Below are 22603 nucleotides of genomic sequence, written 5' to 3'. Positions count from 1 at the left end.
ATGAAGTACGGGGACCTATATAGACGTGGTACAAGGTGTCTTCAAGCAACCAATGAGGAGGACTGTTTCCACGCAGGCGCAGTGGACAACAAGGACAGTACTGACATTACTTAGTCAAAACAATGTGGCAGTGTTTCTGGCAGCGGAGGCTCTTACATTCTTCGTCCCGTGTCCTGAAGGTGAAGACTCCAGCCGAGCAGCAGTGGCTACGGCGGCAGCTTAGCGACCCGTACGTTAAAGCCTCTCACGCCCAGAACTTTCGCTGCAGAAGCGCCTTCAAGTTACTGGAGATGGATGAGAAGTTCAGGGTGTTAAAGCCGGGATACAGCGTGGTGGACTGTGGAGCCGCTCCTGGAGCCTGGAGCCAGGTGGCCGTTCAGAGGGTCAACTCAGCCGGGAGTGGTGAGACGGACGAGACGCTACTGTAATTTGCCAGAGGGTTATGAAAACTAAAACAGTACCTTGACAAACGAGTTATTAATTTTGAATCCTGAAAGAAATGTGTATCAAGACACACAAAAATACTCCATTTGAGCATTAATATCTTTATAATGAGACACTCCTTTATCCTTATCGAAAATTCCAGATTATATGAATGTGTAAATATTTTTCATTTCTCAAATGTGACTCCTGGACACAGAACGTCTCCAACATTTCTAGAAAGTTCATTCTGGCTGTTTGTGACCTGGAGCCTTCAAGTGTCCACAAAATCGTTTTGTATGAGCTCAGTGAGTTGCTTGTAAGTGGGTTGCAAGCAAGTGATAGTTTTATGATTTGTGATAGGAATTAATTTTGATTTAATTTTAATTTTAGTTTATGCTGAATTTTAGAAAAATGGATGAACGGCATGAACGTACAAACTGTAGAGATTCAGGTGATGGATAAGGATTTAAATGGGAATAATAACAGTCTGTACGCTGATAGTTTTCATTACTTGGTTTATTTCTCCATCAAATAACGTGGCATTCAGACACTCCTTATATTACCTGTTAAACATGGTCACATGACCAGTCACCTGACCCCAGCTCAATACCGAACAGTTTTGCATTTTTAGATATTACACACGAATACAAGAACCCGATATAACTACATTACTCAATGTGCCACTTTTTTTTATATTATTGAAGCTTAAACATTTAACTGAGGGAAGAAAACCAAAAACACATTTGACCAGAGAGGGCTTCAGTACTGCCTCATTCATCACGTAGTCGGTCGATCAAAAATCACTACAAGGGTTTTCTTGAGTGTCAGCTGAGCCACCAGTGATTGATTTCCTATTGATTATTAATTTTTCCAGGTGTCTCTATTGACCAGTCCTTTTATTCAAGAATCTTACACCAAATTAAATCAATTTATCATCTTTCACGTACTGCATTCATTTTAGAAGATGTATGTATTTACTGATATGGAAGGTAAACGGTTTGAGTACTCTTCTGATAATGACACGGCAAGGTATCATGCAGTATCACATGTGGGATTGTGTTGCATGTGTGTCAGCCTACTCATCAGGCATGATATAAAAGGTATGCAGAGTAACATGGCAGTGATGAAAAAGAAGGAATTCAATCGGGGTTTTTTAGGGCCTGAGCCAGAAGGTACTTCTGGCGAAGACCCTATTATGTTTGCTCGGCAGAGCAACACATTAGCAGCACTAAAAACACTAAAAACACACACTAAACAGTGTCCCAGGCCCCCCCAACACCCATGAGGCAACTGGGCCAGACGGCCCGGAGCCAGTTTTCACATACACACCCATTCAAAACCTGGTATTATACTGTTCTTGCTCTCAATGAGTGCGCGCTATATGCGCATAATGCGCATAACGCGCATAATCTAATTTGACCCCCTGAACATGCATGAAATTCGCTGAATTTCGGCACAATCGTTCGGTATGTCTCAACATTCACTAATCAAAAACAAAAACGCCACAAAAGTCTATAGCGCCACCTAGGGAGCCACACAAAAAAAAGATAATTTTTTTTCATTTCGCGCGCTATAACTCCTCACACAAAACTCCCACAGACATGGGACCAACACCGTTGGACTCGTCTCATCAAGCCGAACAATTCTTACACTCTGACCCCTCACCTATCTCCAACAGAATGTCCACAAATTGGACAAAACTGTCAAAATCAGGACTTTTTTTACTCCCCGAACAAAATCTATCTCCTCCTAAACCGTAAATGCCAGGGCTTCCAAACTTTCACACATTACTCTCCCAACTGTGCTCTTCAAAAATCTTTAAAGGCTAATATACTACGCGCTCGGTTTGGATTTTATAAGCCCTCAAAGTGGGGGAGACACGTTTCACGCTTACAATGGAAGTCAATGGGGAGGCCGTGTCCTCTCATGATACATACTCTCGAACAAATGCTTCTCACGTCTATACCATACATCGCACAGCTTTTAAAAACATATCACTGTATTCCTGACAAAAATCCCTACAAAAATATGGTATTTTGTGTTACTTTCCACCAACGTAGGCCGAGTTATTCAGCTTTTACACACTACATTTCTCTTAATCCTCCACTCTCTCCACTCTAGCACAGATCAAAGAAAGTGCAGCGGGGGAGGGGTTCTTAATGGGCCAGCTGGCAGCTCTGCTCTCAGCTCTGCTCTCAGCTCTGACAGAGATGGCAGAGATTTGTTTACTGTAGTCATGGAAACCACAATTGGCACTTCTCTGCCCTCATGTACATACTCTCATACAAACACTTGTCGCTTCTAAATTAAAACACTCACACCTTCAGAAAACACACCATTGAATTCCTGAGAAAAAACTCTACGAACTGATGTCTTTACATTACACTTTTGACCAACATATGCAGAGTTATGACTGTGTTTGTCAGTAAAACTGCCAAATCCTCCTCTGCTCTCCACTCTGACAGAGATGGCAGAGAGCGAGCAGAGAAGGGAGGGGCTCTTAAAGGGCCGGCTCTCAGCTCTGCACTCACACTGTGCAGCGCACTGAGGCTCGTATCTTCTAAACTACAAGGCCTAGGGATTTGCCGATTACACCGTTGGATTCGGGCCGGTGTCAAGGACGCGGCCGTAGGCCGCGTGGGGGCTCAGGCCCTAACAACGCTGCTTGCAGCTTTAATTTTGTTTGTTTTTTTACTGTAGATTCAAAGCTACCACGAGGTACAGTTGTTGGCATCGATCTACTGAACATACCACATCTGGACGGCGCCCACTTCTTGTCCAACCATGATGTCGCCGACCCTGCCACACACGCCAAGCTGCTCGAGCTGCTTCCTGATGGCCAGGCTCACGTCATCCTAAGTGACATGGCACCCAACGCCACGGGTTTCCGAGCTATGGACCACGAGAAGCTCATCACGCTGTGTTTGTCTTTGCTAGACTTGGCTGAGAAGGTTTTACAGCCAGGGGGCTCTCTGGTTTGTAAATACTGGGACGGGAGCCTCGCTCATAAACTCCAGGAGAAACTCTCTGCTGTTTTCAGTAGTGTTAAGGTTTTAAAGCCAAATGCTTGCAGAAAAGACTCTGCAGAGAGGTATTTCCTGGCTAGAATGTACAGGAAGCCAGGAAAATGATAGTAGTTGGCTTCTGAAGTCATCAAGTTTGATGTTTCCTTGAGATTTCACACAAGTGCTTATGATGCTTTGGAGGACCCTAAAGAAGAGTTTCACTTAATGACTGTAATCAAAAGGGGGCACTGTTGAGGCATCAGTGAGGCTCTGGCACATGTGCAGGAACATTCCATTCTCATGGTCTTCTCCCTACAAACTAAACACTGTTGCGGCACTGAATCAGTAAACCTATGCAAGAACCATCAGTGTGATATCCCTCAAGAGCCCAATGCTGTGCTTTCTCCAAAGTATTTGTTTGCCCTACAGTGTTTGTTCTACACACTCAGTTTGCTATTTGGTTTGTAACGGGAAGTCATTTACCAGTGCTGCTCATGCTAATATTTTGCACTGCCAGCCATGTAGAAATGTGTAATCATTTTCTCATTGAGAGCTTATGAAGGGAAAACCTAATACAGAAGAGTCACATACAGCATGACTAATGGGAAGTGGGATGATACTGGAGCTTGGCTCGCTGATAAGTGTTGTTAGACTTTGCTGTCTGACAGTGGAACCATGTCCATTTCCCAGTTAAAGCCCAGTAGACAGATTTCCTCTTAAGATTCTGTTCTGTCTAGAGTTTGGAACAACTAGTAACAAAATAAAAGAGCACGTCCGTCTGAGAATGTCAAAACTGGACAGCAGTTCTTCACACGGGCTTTGATAACATAACAATGGAAGACAAATTAAAGTGATTGTGTCTTAGTTCAGGCGTTGTGTGACCATGAGCCATGAGAGCAGCTTCTAAACCTCTTGAGCATGGATTTACAAGTCTGTGGACCTCTACTGGAGGGATGGAACCATGGACGGGATAAAAGAGTGGATGTAACAAGTGTGACATCACCAAATAGATTGTCTGCTGTCATTCTGAAGCCTGGAGTTTGGCGTTTTGGCTGTTGTCATCTTGGATTTTTGAAAAAGGCAGTCGGTATATTTGAAAGAAGTTTTGTGCAGTCTTGTCAGAATTCGTGACTTACTGTGCTGACGTTTATCCTTCATTGCTAATTTCATATTCGTTTCAGATGGTTAAAGAGATTTGACGGATTACCTTGAGGTGCTTCAATGATGCCGCGAGGATGGTTTGCAAATTACAACTGCTGTGCATCAAAGTTGAGCCCCCCTTCAAGTACGAGAATGGGAATTTTGCTCCCACTGCAGTGATTTTTCTCTGTGCTGCTCTTTTTTTTTTTTTTTAAACTTTCTGTCTTCGGTTACCAAATAGGACGACTCTGTCTTCACGCTGTCATGTCGGGTTTCTATAGCAACAGGGAGTGACAGCAGAGCGCTGCGCGTGAGTAAGAAATGAGAGAATATCAATTGAGTTGAATGCATGAATGTGGAATTAACAGCTTCACTTCACATTGTGTAACTGTGAGTGATGCAGCAGATGAGACTGATAACGTGAGCGCGGCGTGACATTAATGCTTTGAAGAATAGGAGGGCGCGATACATCCTGATTAAGAAATGAGATCACCGACGTGTGAGAATTAAGACGATTTCGTTTAACAATCATCCACCCCACTTCAGATGAGAAGTTTCAAATCAATGAAAATTTTTTGCCTCTGCGAATGCTTGCTTTTACATCCAAGTGTGCTGGTGTGACATCTATGAAGCACTTTGGTCAGCTGATGGTTTAAATTTTACAGAAATAAATCAGATTTGATTTTCATTTATTCTGCTCTAAATGAGACGATAGTTTATAAAGTGAACATCGTGTTGTGAGATATGAAACTGGTGTTTTAGATCTGAAAATGGTTGTCGTCGTTTTCTCCCAGATCGATACAAAGTCTCTCTCCAAAAAACAAAACGAACAAAAACGAAAAACAAAACCCAAAGCTCTACAACCACTAGAGCTGCCCCCTGCTGGGCAGTTGAAGGAATGCAAGGTGAAGACATCCATGTTGCCTTTACTTTTCAGAGCTGGAAGGTCGTCAACATGTTGACGTAATCTATCAATGGAAGAAAGGCCTGGCAGTGGTGGACAAACGATTTTTTTTCACCATAGATTAAGAACAGGTCTGATTAGCAATCATAGATAACATTCCCATTTGAAAATATCTATTTGTATAGTACTTTTGTTTAAGATTATCATACGCTGATGAAATTTCAATTAAAATTTCCCTACTGGTATTTATCGGAGTTAAATTTCAGGGTAGCAGTTTTCTTAACCTTCTCCATCCTTAGAGTTACCCGCAAGATCTTACTTATTCTAATGAATCCTCAAACGCCTTATAAATTACCACTGTTATTGAAATTAGATTATTCCAAAATTTGATTTTGAAAATCTGATTACTCTACTAAATGATAATCTAAAGCTTAATCATGATTGAATTTGCATTTAAGTCAGCAAAGGATGACATGAATAAATTAATAAAGCTTCTAGTTGGTTCTCTGTCTCAGGACTGATGGCTAATACAGTATGAATTACAGCGTTCAGGCCTCTTGGTGAAATGAACTGGGTAGAGGTGGGCCTGTCCTCTAAAGAGGACTGTTTGGAATGAATGGGAGCAGCCGTGGCCTTCAATGAAGCTGATGATAGTGATAGATGAGGACAGATGACCAATTTTACTTTTCATTATTTGTTGATTATTCAGCCCCTTTGCTATTCAGTTTTATATTATTCAAAAATTACTGTGGGATTTATGTTAATTCTACTGGAGGTGAGGCTCAGAGGGAATGATTATTCATTCACAGGTTAATTCATTCTGTGGCCAGCTGCAGGTTCAGATGTAAATATAGGTAAATTAAGAAAGAAAAACAGCCAGAGAGATCTACATTTTACGCTCTGATCTGATGATAGATGCAACAACCACTCTAGCATAACCCCCCAAAAAAGTGGGCAAGACAAAAAAACACATTCTTTTGGTTCAAATATTTTTGAAAGCTCTATTATAAAGCAATATTATTCGTAATATCAAGGTCGGCTAACTGAAAAATCCTCCATCCCTCGGTTTGACGACCGGTATTTATCATCTAAACATTAATCAATATTACATAGACTTACAGCGCTTGAAGTTCCCTCTTGATTTTCTGTCCATTAACTAGCTTATATTCAGATTTTGACAATATAATATGCTGACACAAAGTCACTTTAATCAAGCAAAACCTGGAGATTTCTGTGTATAAACATGCAGTCCAGAAGAGACTTTTTAATGAATAAAATTGTGCTCACTTGAGTGAGTTCTTAATAGATACATCTGCCTCTTCCCTTGTGCTCTGACCTTATTTGCTGCGGTGGTGTCAAAGGCCTGCAGAGGACATAAATGAGAAAAGCTCTTGAATAGTCTGAAATCAGAATTGACTTGTTCCACCATCTTCCTCAAAAACTGTATGGCCTCTGGATTTTGGAGTAATTTGACCAAGAAAATGGCCAAGTGCCAACACATTCATATGCAATACGGAAAATGATGTTGGAGGAATATGCCAACTTTTTGGGAAATATGCTGAATTGCCATCTTCCTCAGTGCCAGACAAGAAGATAGATACACTTCGCTCCTGTGTGCATTAGGATGCCGAGACCTGCACAGACCAGCCGACTTTTCTATCGAATGGTCTTTGCCTGCATAATAGAATGAGGGTTGTGCATAATATTTGCCACAAAATAATTCAAAGTGATGAGGTATTCTGGTTCTACATCATCTGGACTTTCTGCTGAGTGAGCGCACCGATTTGACAGCAGCTCCTCAAAACTTCGGTCGATGAAACCCAACATTAACGACGAAAAGAGGGGCTGCTTCTATTAATCATGGCAGACATATTTAGAGAGGATTAGGACGATTATGTTTGGACAAACCGAGATCTTGAACTTGGTCTGTTGTTTGCTTTGGTCCATCTGACAGAGGTAAGAAGACACTTCAAGTCCCACATCATTGTGCCAAGCTGACTAGCAGTCAGCTGGTCTCCGACGCAGATTATCTATCTTCTTCTCTGGCTCTGAGGAGTATAGCAAAAATGCTTCTTTAAAAGGGATGAAACAAATCCTTAAAAAAGGATTCGTTCACCACTTGTTGTCATGATAAAAACTTGTCTAATATCAACACAATAGACTTCTCAAATTGATAGGAAATTACAGGAATTGCAATATTAATATCAATCATAAGAGAAGACGTCTGTTCAAGTTAATCTGTCCCTCAATGATGATTGACAAAGACTGGGGACAGGGAAATTTCCCTGCCGGCAGCTGAGTTTCTTCTGGGATGAGGTGTTTTTTATAATAAAGCATGTAATTCAAATATTCATGCCAGTTCAAACACAATATTGCAGTCAGAATGCGCCGTTGCATCTCACACCATATTAAATTTGGGCCAAAAGTTCCAGGTTGTTTGTTTGTGCCTCTAGCATTAGCACTGAAAGGGACACATGTCAGTGAATAATCAAGCAATCGCCTTGATCTTTGTTTTTTTCAAGGTTGAAGCCATCCTGCAGAAAAATGTCAGAGACAATATCGGAAACAGGGTGAGGGATAGTTGTTGGAGCAGTGTTACTGTGACAGAGGAGTAAAATAAACCATCCGCTGCACCATTTTGACACCCTATATTATCAGCTAAGCCTGACATTTACTATGAAGAAACTTATTTTTGACACTTATTTTTAATGTGAATTTATAGGATAGATGCATTTATCAGACAGACCATCGAGCTTTCAAATTATTAGAGGAGGATCCAACATTTTTGCAAGCAAAAAAAAAAATGGTTTGCTGAAAGGAGATAAAATCGTAAATAAAGACATAAGGGCCTGGAGTGGAAACTCTCCCATCTTCATCGGCAAATAAAAACATTTTCATTCAGTTTTCTATTCCGTTGATTGAGTACATAGTAACATCCTCTGTTCTTAGGAGAGAATGTCAGAACTGGTGTAATACTGCCGTAGGTTGTGACCGCTCTTTGAAACACTCAAGAATTTGGTGACTCGCCAGAATTACTGGGAACAAAGACAGGAAGTCACATGAGGAAGGTATTTCAAAATAAAAAAAAAGTATACAAGGAAATGGGTATGAAATGCAGAGAATGAATTTCATTTTCATCTTTAAGAACAATACTTTATCTTCAGTGGTATCAAGTCCAGAGAATTTGTTTCATGCAGTGTTTTCATATTTGAATATTTTAGCTTAAATATATACATTTATGAGGCTGCACGGTGGTGCAGTGGTTAGCACTGTGGCCTCACAGCAAGAAGGTTCCGGGTTTGAGTCCCGGCTCGGGCACGGGATCTTTCTGTGTGGAGTTTGCATGTTCTCCCTGTTCCTGTGTGGGTTCTCTCTGGTACTCCGGCTTCCTCCCACAGTCCAAAGACATGCAATTGGGAACTAGGCTGACTGATACTCTAAATTGACTGTAGGTATGAATGTGAGTGTGAATGGTTGTTCGTCTCTCTATGTTGGCCCTGAGATGGACTGGCGACCTGTCCAGGGTGAACCCCGCCTCTCGCCCGTTGACGCTGGGATAGGCTCCAGCCCCCCGCGACCCTTAATGTGTAGGAATAAGTGGAAGATGACGATGGATGGATATACATTTATTGATACAATGTAAAATTCAGCTTTACACCCCAATAATCTTCATGTGACTTACGGACTCTAAAACAGCACGAGACATGAGACAATACAAGACTCACCTGTTATTCATGCATTTTGTTGCCTGTATATTTGATTGTTGCTGGGTTGTTTTTTTTTCTGCAGTGATGTGATAAAAGCTGAGCCACATGGTGTTTGGGGGAAGTAAGTAGACTTCTTTTTAGTAAAATTATGAAAACATGATACACTCCCAACTCAACTCAGCTCTACGATCTCTTTCTAGCAATTTTACTGTGCATTTTTTTATATCCTTTGGGCAATAAAGACAGGGAGGGGAAGAAAAAAAATAACTCTCAATCATGCGGTACAAAAACAAAAGGTAAGTATCTAAAATCAAACATGACAACATAAAATGGTGCCATCCAGTCCTACACAGCCAGTCTACATAGACTCTTTAGTAAGTTTGAATTTTTTTTCATGATATTTCATATATTTATCTTCCACGAAAGAAACACATAGTATGTATTTGAAATGTTGGTGGTATACTAGTTTACACCGTAGTGTTCTTTTTTTTGAATGTTTACCCATAAGGCTCAGGCTACATCTACGACACTGCCTAACAAAAACTTGAGGTTTATTCATGATCAATTATCATTGTCTCAGAGCTGAAGCACAACTTCATGCATATTAATTAGTTTGAGTACCTGTAGTGAAATCTAAATGAAATCCAAGTTTTAATTGGATCTTTGTTTTCTTGTCCATCTAATTAACTTGTCATGGGACAGGTGGGTAGCTATTGTCTTGGGATCGTTGAGCCGATCTGCTCGCCAGTGGAAGGGCGGAGAGAAAAGGGTGTAGTTACAAATGGGAATGAAGACTGAGCAGAGGACAGATGGTGCAAGGGCTAATTGTATGACATCTTAATTCATGTAACTCTGCATATTGGACGAAGGAACTTAAATTATCTACATTCCAATTACAGAAATATGTGGGTACCCCATGAGTTTATGTAAGTGCTGTACATAGCGGAAGTCTGGTGTGGCATGGTAAAAGACCCATGTATGTATGTAAAAAAGACCCATGTATGTATGTAAAAAATACCTGCAGAATATGAGGCACAGACAACTGTTGCGTTTGTTACTCAAGCATAACTGGGAAGCAAAAGAGGGACGGTGGAACTGATACGGCTTCCCAAAATGCTCTACTGGTTGTTATGGTTGACTCGTCTCATTCCTTGAAGGTGCAAAACTTGAGCGACTACTGGAGTTGTCATTCTATCAGCAGGAGAGAGAGGCGGCTCTTTTGCAAAGCATCAAACTGTCTCTCAGAGAGGAAAGCAGCGGGAGGTTGATGAACGTAGAGGGAAAACATGTCCTCATTGTCATGCTCGAGGGCTGAAGAGTATTTGTTACAGGTTTTGAGGTTTGGGAGATTCAAGCTGTGATTTTAAATATTCATATCATTTACAAGGATTTTAAATATTTACATAATTAACAAGGATACTTACGCTGACATGGAGGACATCTCAGTTCCATGATGCGGTGGATTTTCAGTATCCATGTCAACATGCAACGCACTATCAAAACAAGCAACATGTCATTCATGTGATTAAATAAAGCTATAATTGATCTATTTCTGGTGTATCTCTCCACTGCAGTTTAAAAATGAATATCAATCCAATTTGTCTCTGGGGAAAATCCTCTTCTGGGGTTTGTGAAAATATTTTGGATGTAATTGCTCTGAGATGTTTCTTGTTTTGTGTGATTGCCACAGGATCTTGCAAAGAGTCTTTGAAGTGAACTTTATACAAATCTGAGACACTCATCAGAATTAAAAGTTAATTGAGGCAAATAGGATCCAAATTTGTTTTTTTATTTGTGTTTTTTTTTTTTCCTCTCTTTTTGGGCACTGAAACAGTTTGGCCACATTAACATTCACTCAATATTCCACTATTATTCCACTTTTTGCCTTGTTTGCATATTGCTCTGGGAACGCATCATCAGCTTCATCTGTATAGTACATAGATGGAGGGAAAACAGACAAAATGTAAATGAAACGCTCTTCCAAAACATAATAATTCAACTAAGCCGGGGAAGGAAAATAAATATTCCACTAACAATCCTGTTCACACTCCACCGTACAAATTACAACAGGCTAACTAGCTTGTCCCCTATTTTTTTTGTCCCAAAGAAAATTTTACATTTATTTCAGGATAAATTCCCAAGCAAGTAAAAACTCTAAAACCTGTTAGCACATCACAACACCTTGAGTGGATCATGCTAAATTCAGTAGAAGGCCAAATTCCAAAACTCCGACCAGAATATGTTGTCTATGAGACCTGATTCATATAAGGAATATTGTCTTTTTTGGATAGCAGGGTATTAGTGTGTTGGTGAATGTAGTCATCGTAAAAAAGTATAGAAACAGATAAAGATGGATGAATGTGGCAAGCAGAGCCAAGTCAGGTTGTTAGCTCAGTGGTGGAGGGAGATGAGGGGCAGCTTGATGAGACAATGTGCAGCACCTGAGTCCCATTACCTCTCTGTCTGTCTGCACAGTCTCAACCTATTCCAGCTGCCTAACACGGTTATGCCTTCGTCATTTGCTGTATGGGCTTTATTTTATGAAAATAGTCTTTCATTGCAGCCCTCTCCTCAATCCTTTTCAGAATCTCTGCGGGAGCTTCCATTTTCAAAACTTCTCCTTCACAACAAGACTTGCTTCCTTTTGCAGGATGAGCAGTCTCTTTGTTTCCAGTTGTATTACCGTGATCTTGTCTAAGAAATGCTCCATCATCTCTTTCCGCCAGCTTGTCAGCAAATGAATGAACAATTCTTGTCATGGTCCTTTGGTTTTGTGAAATGTCTTTGGAAAAAAACAAAACAAAACCCAAAACTACTTCAAAAAGGAAACAACTTTCCTGAAAATCAACAATGTGGGATTTGAAACTTGTTACTTTTTGACTCATTGTATTCTTGGGCAAGGTCAGAGTTGCTGAGATGAGAGGAAAGCCAAATACGAGGAGCTCACCAGGGCAGTAGCTTATTAGTCACAGGATGGGTTGTAATTAAGAACATATCCCCATTTTAATCCTGAGCCAAGGCATTGTACTGAGCTGGCTGCATCAAATTAGTCGTCTCATTCCTCCTTCACCTGTGGCAATGCCTGATCAAAGCTGCATCCTATCGTTCCTATCATTTCATAGTAGAAGCACAGATGTTACTAATAGCTGAAATGATGGCTCCATTCTGTTCATGTAAACATGACAGTAAGTCAGCATGAAAAGTACTTTAATGGAGGTAAATGGAATGCAGCCATCGTTAATTTGTATTATTTACATCTGTGTGTCCAACTGTGCACGTCAACATGGCTCATTTTGAACATGTGGCTCTTGATAAGCGTCATCGCTGGAGGGAAGCTATCTACCGCTCAATATGTTTATCAGGTAAACATTTGATAACGATCTGCATCATATGTTTGACACGGTGTAACCACAACGCTAACTTAGCATAACTTTTCTCATTTGGAATACAAGGAGGTTTTACTTTTCTTCTTGTTTTCCTTCATTTGCCTGCATTATGTCAAACAAGTGCAGTGGAAAAACGCATCTACACAACACCCCCGCACTCTTAAAACTTAATTGAAAGGTGCCATTATCACAATTTCCTCTTCACTCAGCCAGACATGTTTGGAAATGTTGCTGTTTTGTGAGGCCTGTGAAACCATATTATTACCCAAGAGACAGAAGAGAACAAATTCAATTCTGTATGTGTATAAATGTATACAAATGTGCATTTACAGACAGTACCTGCACAGATTGTTTCTCATGTTTTCATCCAAACAAAAAAACAAAATAACTTCATTTTCATCTTATGAGGTCTTTTTTAGAGGTAATTCATCACGGAAAAATCAGTAACAAACTATGTTGGAGCTGTTGTGTAACCATCCCACCACCCTTGATCACATGCTGTGATAGAAAATTGAGTCAGATAATTTCCTTGATAAAATCTAAACTAAAGCTAATTGAACCAAATAGTGAAAAATTACCTTCCTCAAACCAGGCAGAATGCAATGATCTCTCATCACCGCCTTAACTACTCAGGTCACTGTGCCCTTGTCTCTTTCTTCCTTCTTTTATGCTCCACAGATAAACGGAGCTGCATGCAGTTGAACCACCCGCAGTACTTGTAATATGTTTGTCAGAGTAATGATTTGGTCATTTTGATGTCTGAAATAAGAGATTCATTAAAATGATGAGTGCTTCAATAAATGCACTGTTTTCTTGTCTCATTTTTATATCTCAATAACATTTTTGCCTTTGTCTCCTTTTTATTCTTTTATCTTATTTGTGTTGTTATGTTATCTTGTTGTGTTGCAATGTTGACCAAGAGGAACACACACACACATATATATATATACACAAACATATACTTTTTTTTAATGAGGGTCATATTAAGATGCTCAGGAAGGAAACAAACATGTGCATCGAGACCGGCTGGTGCCCACGCAAAGGTGAGCAAAGTAGACAAGAAAAGGAAATCAATGAGATTTATTGCAACAACACATGAGCAGTGTTTCAGACATTCCTGCTCTTCACAAGACAAAAGACATAGTGTGCATCAGCGTCTTCAGTGCACGCATGATGAAGCGATATGACTCAGTCAAACTGCACAAACAACAGCATAGAAAAAAAAATCACTTATCCATAAACGTATCCCGTAAGCATACACAAAAATAGACATACACATTTCACATACCCTTCAGATCACTTAGGACCCTTTCAGTTAGTCAGAGGCTGCACTTCTGGCCCCTTGAAGACCAACATTGCTCCTCTGAGAGAGCTTCTCCAATAGTACAGCACTGTTCTTGTCTCATACTTCAATGTTTAAGTGTGGAAAGATGAAACAGAATGAGATGCGTCCATGAGAGCAGCAAAAACAGTTTTTTTCCTTAGCATCTAAATGAGGTTATATCAAGTTTTCCACAGTCACACACGATGAAGCATTTCTAACTTGCTGTCACAGTTTCCATCTGGATTAGTATTGTTGTTTGTGGTGTCACGTCCTGTTTTAGTTTGTAGTCAGCTGTTGACATGGCTTTTAATTCCTGTGTTTTATCCCCCCCCTCCCCCCCTTTTAATTGTTTGCCCTGCCCTAATTCGTCTCAGGTGTGTCCAGTTAGTAATTAGTTGTTTGTTTGCTACTTTCCCCTCTTTTATTTGCCTTAAAGTGTTCCCTTCTTGTGTTGTAACCCACATTTCCAGTATTTTTTTTTTGGGACAGTTAATGGAATTTTGTTTTTATTAGCATTTCCATGTCTGGAGCCTGGACCCCTGAAGGTTTCTATGGATTTCTGGCTGCCTGGACTCCTCTCTGCTGTTGCTGACTTCGTCTCATCTCAGGTTAGACTTTTTTTTTTCTTTTCTGAGTTTTGCTGTTAAACTTCCTGTGTGACAACAAACTATTGGAACCACTTTAGCAGTAAATTGAAGCAGGAGCCGGCTAAGTGTTTTATCTCCTGGTGAAAATAAGCTCCAGACTTAACAAACATCAAACTTACTGATACAATTTCCTGGTCTTTTATTTCAATGGCGTATGCAGCGCAGGTATCGCTCAGTCCTTCCTCGTTAATGTGCTGCTGCTTACTACGAAGGCTTATTCTCATTTTCATGCTGCTGTGACATTGTGGAAATCACATGATGCATTGTAATGCCTTGATTATTTTCACAATTATTTTTGCTCTGCCATAGAAGTGGTTCTAGTATTAATATTTAAAGTGCAAATGCACAGTGTTGTTGCTGGTTAAATATTATTCCTGAAAGGTTTTGTATTTTATTTTATAGGAGTTAAAAGTTTGTTTGGGAATGGTAAACTGTTAAATATCCATCTTAACATTTCTTTAAAGAGTAAAGGTTATTTGACAGTTTCCCATTTCTTTACACAGCTCTTTGCATAATCATTGAACTTTATGAGGGTCGAATAGAGGGCAGACAAGGCCTGTCTTTTTCCTCCAACATTCACCGGTTGTTGGGCCATTCTTGTCACCAAACTTAACCCATGATGTAGCTGAGCCCATGAAAATTGAAGGGGAGGTCACTCTGAAGCTTTTCCCTCTGTAGCTGCAGTCTGGTTTCTTCATGAGATGTGAAAGGCTGGACTTTTAAATCCATTAAGGTCCATCGCTAATAGCTTTTGTCATCTTTGCTCAGGTCCTAGCTTCCTGTCATACCACGCAGAGGAATGGTACAAGACCAGAGTTGTGAATTTTTATTATGTTGGTGCTGTTGGTCCATTTTAGAGGATGTCATGTTGAAGTACTCCGTAAATGTGAGGTTTCGGTGGTGTACTTGACCATTTTATCCACAAACACATTTAACGAAACAAAATAGAAAACATCTGCATGAGTGGCAGTCACACGGAATGATGTTTGAAGCTGAATTCAAAGTACCATGCCATATTGTCAATAATCCACAGACAAAGCAGGCCTGCATTTTTGAGTTTGTAAACTGTTTCGGGCGATTTTGCAGTCGGCCTTCATTAGCTTCAAGCCAGAAATATGTGGTTGTTGCGAGGGGTAAGAACTTTTTTTTTTTTTTTTTTAAATTTGACAGCTAATGGAAAATAACTGGGAGGCATATTACACTATTTTGATCACATTAAGATGCTGGTTGGTTTCATGATTCCTGAGATGGACTTAGAAGACCTGGTGGATGCACTCTTAGTAACTTACCCAAGTTTTCTTTTATTGCTTCAAACACACTCACCACAGATGAAGTGCACAATACTGTGGTTCATTCGCTGGTCAATGATGTTGCTGTTACTGGGACCACCACACTCCTCACACTCATCAGGTCCTATTAGCCAAGTGATGGTTTCTAAATCTTGGCAACTTTTTTTCATTGCAAGATTCAAAAAGAAGTTGTTTAGGATTCACCAAAAGCGATGCAGTTCTTTGTCTGACGTTCTTTTGAAATTGTTCCAGAGTTATTCAGCTGTATCTGTAATAATAAAGTATTTGCTTGATTTTGTTTATTCACTCATTGAACAATTCACAATGGGGGATGTATTTATAGTGTGAATTAATGAAATCATAAAATGACAAATGAAGCATAGATGGGACTCCCTGTTTGCTTGGCTGAATTAATGATCAATGCAGGTCTATTGTCAGACACTCGATGCTACCCTGCTGGAGACCAGAATGCCAATGTCAGGATGACTGTTGAAAAGTTTAATCCAATTCCACTGCTGGTGGATCAGTCTTCTCTGATGTACTAAATTATCTACTGAATTCCCATGACCCCCAAAGGAGATTCACATTTTCTTGAGAGCAACATGGGTACAAAACAAATGGCAAAATCTTCCTCCGCTCCACACAATCACAAGCCTCGTCTGCCACCGTTAAGACTGCTTCCATCTATCAATTTAACTGTAACTGACAATCACTGCCAATGTAGAAGCTTAACTGTCCTTAGGAGAATTGCGGCTCTTGTTTGAGCTGCAGGAGGGATGAGCAGTCCGAATTCACATAAAAGAACTGGATCATTATGAAGTGAGCCTGGTCTGGTCAAGGGAATATTGTGCCTCAGCTTTGGTAAGGATGGGATTTTCTCTTTAATGAAGAACCCTTGTCAAAGTAATTGTCCTACTTTTATTTCTCCTCTATTGTAATGACGTGTACATCAGTTGGCTACAAAGATGCCGAAGTGGAGGATCAAACAGAAATGCAAATCTTTGAATTGTCTGTACCAGTATAGTATTTGCTTATGCTGCACATGCTGAGATCAGTCTGCTATAATTATGAATCAAATATTATATAATCTGCATTTTAATGTACACCAATGACATATGCCCAGTGCTGCCATTTTCACATTTCATTGCAGACATAATCTGGAATCAGCATGGCAATGCAATAAATGATGATGTTGCCGGTACTAAAAATACAACTCAGCATCATGCGACTGTTTAACAAACAGAGAGGCCATCGATTGAAGTTGGTACTGGAACAAGCCCATGAGAGTAGATCCGAATGAAGTGAGTTAATCAAAGGAGCAAGTTGCAGACAGAACATCCATGTTATTGATGTTCCATAAATAAGAGGCATATTTTACATCTTGACAGGCTTCCTAGTTACTGAGCCATGCACGATCTGAACATTATTACATGTGGGGATATAATATAATGCCTATGGTATTTTTAATAGATATTTCTCATTTATTGCTTTATTCCCTATACATTTGGAGAATGGTATATGATAAGATATTTAAAGGCCCCATGAAATGTAGAGATTTCCAGGCTTTAAACATGTTAGTTCATTTATCTCTTAACATGTGACAAACATATTTAGAAGAAAAAAAAAAGACGGAGTATTTTTTTTTTACGGCAAAATTCCTGTCCTCTATCTAACTTTTGATGTCATTATAAGAGAGGCAACGGAAGATCTTGGATTTTGAGTGTCAGACAACTCTCACAAATTGACTGGTTCCTTTGACCCATTTGGTTTGATAACATTTGGAGAGTTTGAAGAGGCACTAAACAAAGTCATCCTCGCTTGTTAGCAGAGAAGTAGCCAGTTTGACTGGCATTAAGTCTTTGGTGCACATGCTGTATTATACAGGGAGCGTTTTACCTTTTCACTGCTATTGCTAATGTAAACACCAGTCTGCATTCCGAGTTCTTCAGTTTAACTGTAAATGTGTAATTTGCAGAAAAGGATGGCACTCTGACTTCTGTTTATTGGGCCTTTTTTAAAATTAATGTGCTCTGCAACCACTGATTTCTAATGGTATAAATATAAGCTGGAGTCTTTAATGGACAGTACAATAAAGAAACTAACTTCAGTATTGCAGCACTGTGACTTTCAAGAGTAGTGTTGTCAACTGTTGCACCTTACGCATGATTGTCTGTTTAAGGAATTGCTTCAGCTCCTTTCTGTTCATCAGACGTGACCAATTGAGGTGTGGATGAGCAAACCAGAATCCTCTGGGGCCCCCCACCTCAATTATGTTACATTGTTGAGAACTCTGCTAAAGCTCCATTCAATCCCTCATTCAGGACGGGAAGAGTTGTCTCCAAACAGTGGCAGTGCTTTCCTGGAAAGCCTCGTGTATTGGCTTGCTGCATGTTGATGACACACTGCAGTCTGGGCCACTGATAGCATACACAACAACACGATTTGCCTGATTAATTTGAAGCATTATTACTCAAGAGTGAAAGTTTTTATAGCTTGCAGTCATGGTGATAACACAGTTGCTTGGCTGCAGTGTGTTGAAATTGGACTTTTTGGTCAATAATGCCACAATTGCTCCACATTTACTTGTTGGAAACATTGTCAATAGCAGCAGGGAAAATACTGACAGGAAACAAAAGTAAAACACAATGTCGAGCAAAAACTGAAAATGACATGTTGCTGCAACAAATGACAGCTGGGAAGCGAACCTTTTCTCCACCTTAATACATTCACACACACACAGTCTGCTTCATCACCTTCATTGAACATTTCAGACACACCTGCAGCAGTCCTGTTCTTGCGGGGGGCTTGGCAGCATGTGTCACAGCTCACTAGAACCAAACAACAAACTACCTGGTGTGTGTGTGTGGTTTTTGTTTTTTTATTCAAATATATTTTTGGTTGAAATGTCACACTACATGTTAAAGAAACAACTGTTTCATATGGAGGCGACACCAGCAGAGTTGTTTGGCTGATCAGCAGTCTATGTATCATCAGGAGTTTTAAAGTTAGTTTGTAGAGTTTTAGAATGAATGTAAACTGGCTCCAATGAAATGGTGCTGTATTGAAACATGGGAACAGAAGGAATGCACACGTCGCCCAGAAAGTACAATTTGCTTTTCAAAGAACTCAAATAATATTTTTTGTGGTTTTATTTATGTTTAATGTCAGTCCAAACAAGATGGTTTTGATAGTTTGAAAGCTGGTTTGAACAGTTTTGCTGTTAGTAGTCAGTCTTTATTAACTTAAAAATATGTGGCTTGTGCATTGTCATTTTTGAAGTCATGCAGGTGAAACAAAGATCAAGTCACTCAAAGGCAAGTTAAACTTCTTGGTGATGCTTTAATGATGGTGAAAACTTCTACCAGCAGACTAGCCGTCACCTTCAATCATATAAAGCTGTGCACACGCCTTCTCTGCAAAGAATGGATGACCGAAAACTACAAGTCACTCAGAGAATCCTTGTTATTGATTAGAATGGACGTCAGTGTGGTTCCAGCACCTTCGTAAAGACTCTACTGGGTGGACTGGCAGTTACATCTTCAGCTTTGTCAATAGATTAATGAATAAGCTCATCCCGCTCCATCAGATGTGTTTGTGTGCAGCAGAGTGCTGCAGTAAATGTCCAGTAACGTCTAAGGAGACTGGGATGTGTTGTTTCATATCACATCACCTCTGCAGGCAACTAGGCACTACCTGTCCATCAAATTCCAGCACAACAGTTGGGTCAACCACTGGGCTGAACTGGAAAATAACCTCATCTGTGGAGCAGTACATTTATTGAAAACCTCAAAATTCAGTGAAAGCCAAAGCACAACAACCGCTGCCCTCTTCTGCAGGACACTCATAAAGGTTTTCAAGTTGGAAAATATCAAACTACACATTGATTTTTCTTGGCCAAAGTCCTGTGTGTTTTTATGAAGCAGGAAATCTGTTTCCTCGCCAGTGGTGCAGAAGCATTCAATGAAATCCTGATTCTGTGTGTTCATTCAAAAAAAAAGTGAGTCATTTCAGTTACTGAAAGTAGTTTGTCATCAGAGCATTTGCACCACCTTGACTGCTCGTGAGGGGTTGCATAAAAACACATACACGCTGCTGTGTTTTACGTATCTGCACTGTTGCGTTCTACAATTTCTGAAAAAAATGAATTAAATGTCATTACTAATCTTTGTGATAGTGGACACTGATAGAAGTAGAAGGGTCAGTTTCGACTGATGATCTAGTGCCAAATGTGGGTCTCTTGGCTCGGTACACAGCCACGGCACCGTGTGACTCTGCGTTTATGATTTTAATGTGAATTTGTTTTGAAATACCCTGTCAGGGATGATTTATGTGGATACTATGATGGATGTTTTGTTTAGATTCAGCAGCAGAAAATCAGTTGGCAATACCCATGACAAAATTGAAATTAAGTTAGTCTCCATTATCATACTGGAAGTGCAATCATGGTGACAATGGGTTTTAAACTCATCATCAGGAGGCCGGTCTAATAGTGGGAGAGACAAAAACAAATCTACTCTGGTTGAGCAGTTTTCAGCATCACCTTAATTACATCTCTAAGCCTTGTGAGACGACTGAAGTTTTCTCTCTGCTAATATTTTATTTAAGTCAATCGTTGTTGTTGTTGTTGTTCACTCTTATTATTTATGATGGATCCACAAACTTTTTTTAAAGTTTGACAAAAAAAGCCTGTGTTTATATGAATGTAATGGACAGTCTGTGAAAGCTGAAACCGAACTGGGGGATACAGAAATATGACATGTCCAGCATGTTGGGATTCTTCTTGAAGGGTGTCGGGTATAAAAAGTGGCCCCTCATTTCCATGCAACTTACTCAGAGTCCTGCACATATATTAGGCATTTTGCTGTGGTTCGAGACTCACAAGATCTCCTTTTTTAACAATTTTACAAATAAAGCTTGTGTGAAGCTGACAAAGTGGACACTGTCCTTTTGTGATGATGCAACCACAGGTATCAACGGCTTGCTCATGTCAGCAGTCAGGTGCTTGTCCCATATATCTTTGGCAACAGTAATCAACTGGCGCTTCAGGTTTTCTAATGTCTGAAATAAACTGGAAATCTCGCTTAAAACATGTACAAATTAAACAGTCAAGAAGCATCTCAATACTCAGCAGGGCAAAACACATTCTGGAACACAAATCACTCCACATTCTCTACTGTTCACTGGTTTTACCATACTTAAATTACTGTGCAGAGGTTTGGGGCAATACTTATAAATATACATGACAGTCACTACTGCAAAAAGAGCCATAAGGATAATTGCTGGTTACAAAGATCACACATTCATTATTCTTAAAATCAAACGTGAAAATTCACTGATCTGGTTGACTTTCAAACGGCACAAATTATGTACAAAGCAATAAACAATCTGCTTCCTGGAAACTTTCAAAAATTATTCTATTTTTTTTAACTGATGGGGATTATAATGGGGGGGGGGGGGTACAATCTAAAACATCTTCGTGTCCGCACAACATTAAAAAAAAAAAGTTTTCTATTTCTGTATATGGAGTGACGCGTAGGAACGGGTTGGGGCCGGAGCTCAAGCAATGTCCAAGCATGACCCAATTCAAAAAAGCGGCACAAAAACATGGTTTTCACAGGGTACAGGGAGGATGAAGGGCTTTGATGATCACAAAGTGTTTTCACAGATCATTTATTCACTTGTTTTAATTACATTATTTTCTTGACTGTACATATGTATATTCATGAGGTGTTGGTACGTACATTTAAATACATACAGCAATTTGTGCACACAGGACACTGAAATCAACTGATTGTTAATTACTGAGAAAGGGTAGGATTAAATAAGCTTCTGCTTCTTCCTACTCCTTTTTGAACGTGTTACGTTAACATTGTTTTTGTTGTCTTGACTATTTTGATTTGGGTTCTTTTTTGTTTTGTTTTCTCATGTTCGAAATAAAGCCTTCATTCATTCTATGGGTGTCTTTTATAATTGTAATGACCCTTTTATGTAATGCTTGAGCCTCAGCTCTGCTAAACCCAGGCGCTGACTGTGAACTATGCAAGTCCTCATGCTATCCAAGTTATAGTTATGCAGGGGCGGCTTGAGTCTGAGTAACATTGGCCTGAGATAATCAGCCTCTAATTTACAATTATCCTTTAGTGTGCAGCCTTACAAGGAGAGTGAATAATGGCCATCTGCCGAGTGGATTGAAGCACCTTTACTTTGCCGTAGTTATGAGCCAGCGTTTTAGTGTTTGGTGCACGAACCATTTGAAGTGATTATATGAGGTTTGTTGTGTGGAGGAAAGTAATGGGACCAATGAAAGCCATCAAAATCTTTGCACCATTGATGTATTGACTTGACTTCATATTTTGAGGTTGAAAATAATTACGCTTGTTTAAAACTGTTTAGGCTCCATTAGCATGTAGCTACAGTTCCTGAACTTTAAGGTAATGGAAGTTGAGAAAGTCAGCACTGAACCACAAGTTGATCAGCTGTAGCATGTTGCATAATACATTACATAACTACATCATCCAATTTTCCAACATCGTCTTCTGGCCTGTATGGATTTGCAGCTTGTACAATGAGGTAATGAAACCTGTAACTCATCTCCAGGGCAACAGTCCCATTATATTTAAATTAACAAAATGGTGATTCACCACCTTCTTTATGTGATTCAGCTGAGGTTTATGAGTGAAAGTGGTGCTGATCCTCATATTGCAGAGATAGATTTGAATAACTGCCACGTACAGCCATAACAGTGAGGGTAATGGCCATGTTATCTCTGATTATAAAC

General features: G+C 39.8%; 1 protein-coding gene and 1 long non-coding RNA gene across 2 annotated transcripts in view; both read left to right on the top strand.

Moving 5' to 3' along the window:
- Positions 1 to 61: 61 nt before the first annotated feature.
- mrm2 (mitochondrial rRNA methyltransferase 2) lies at positions 62 to 13327 on the top strand. The gene is made up of 2 exons (XM_086185412.1): positions 62 to 402; positions 3124 to 13327. Exons 1-2 carry the CDS (start codon positions 123 to 125, stop codon positions 3552 to 3554), a joined length of 711 nt encoding a protein of 236 aa, XP_086041538.1. The 5' UTR covers positions 62 to 122; the 3' UTR covers positions 3555 to 13327.
- A 948-nt stretch (positions 13328 to 14275) lies between these two features.
- LOC147244881 (uncharacterized) overlaps positions 14276 to 22603 on the top strand; it is a 29681-nt gene continuing 21353 nt past the window's right edge. Inside the window, exon 1 of the long non-coding RNA XR_015110055.1 lies at positions 14276 to 14497. This is a non-coding gene — a long non-coding RNA (uncharacterized LOC147244881). The remainder of the gene's footprint in view (positions 14498 to 22603) is intronic.

This window comes from Aulostomus chinensis, chromosome 18 (genome assembly GCF_037954235.1).
Source record: "Aulostomus chinensis isolate RoL2024-O1b breed Wild chromosome 18, RoL_Achi_v1.0, whole genome shotgun sequence".
Lineage (NCBI taxonomy): Eukaryota > Metazoa > Chordata > Actinopteri > Syngnathiformes > Aulostomidae > Aulostomus > Aulostomus chinensis.
This window is presented reverse-complemented; position numbering and strand designations above follow the sequence as displayed.

What these genes read in the sequence shown, in the direction of transcription:
- mrm2 (XM_086185412.1), top strand. Translation starts at nt 123, where the DNA reads ATGTGGCAGTGTTTCTGGCAGCGGAGGCTCTTACATTCTTCGTCCCGT. An exon ending in GGTCAACTCAGCCGGGAGTG is followed by an intron (nt 403 to 3,123) that starts GTGAGACGGACG and finishes TTTTTACTGTAG; the next exon opens with ATTCAAAGCTACCACGAGGT.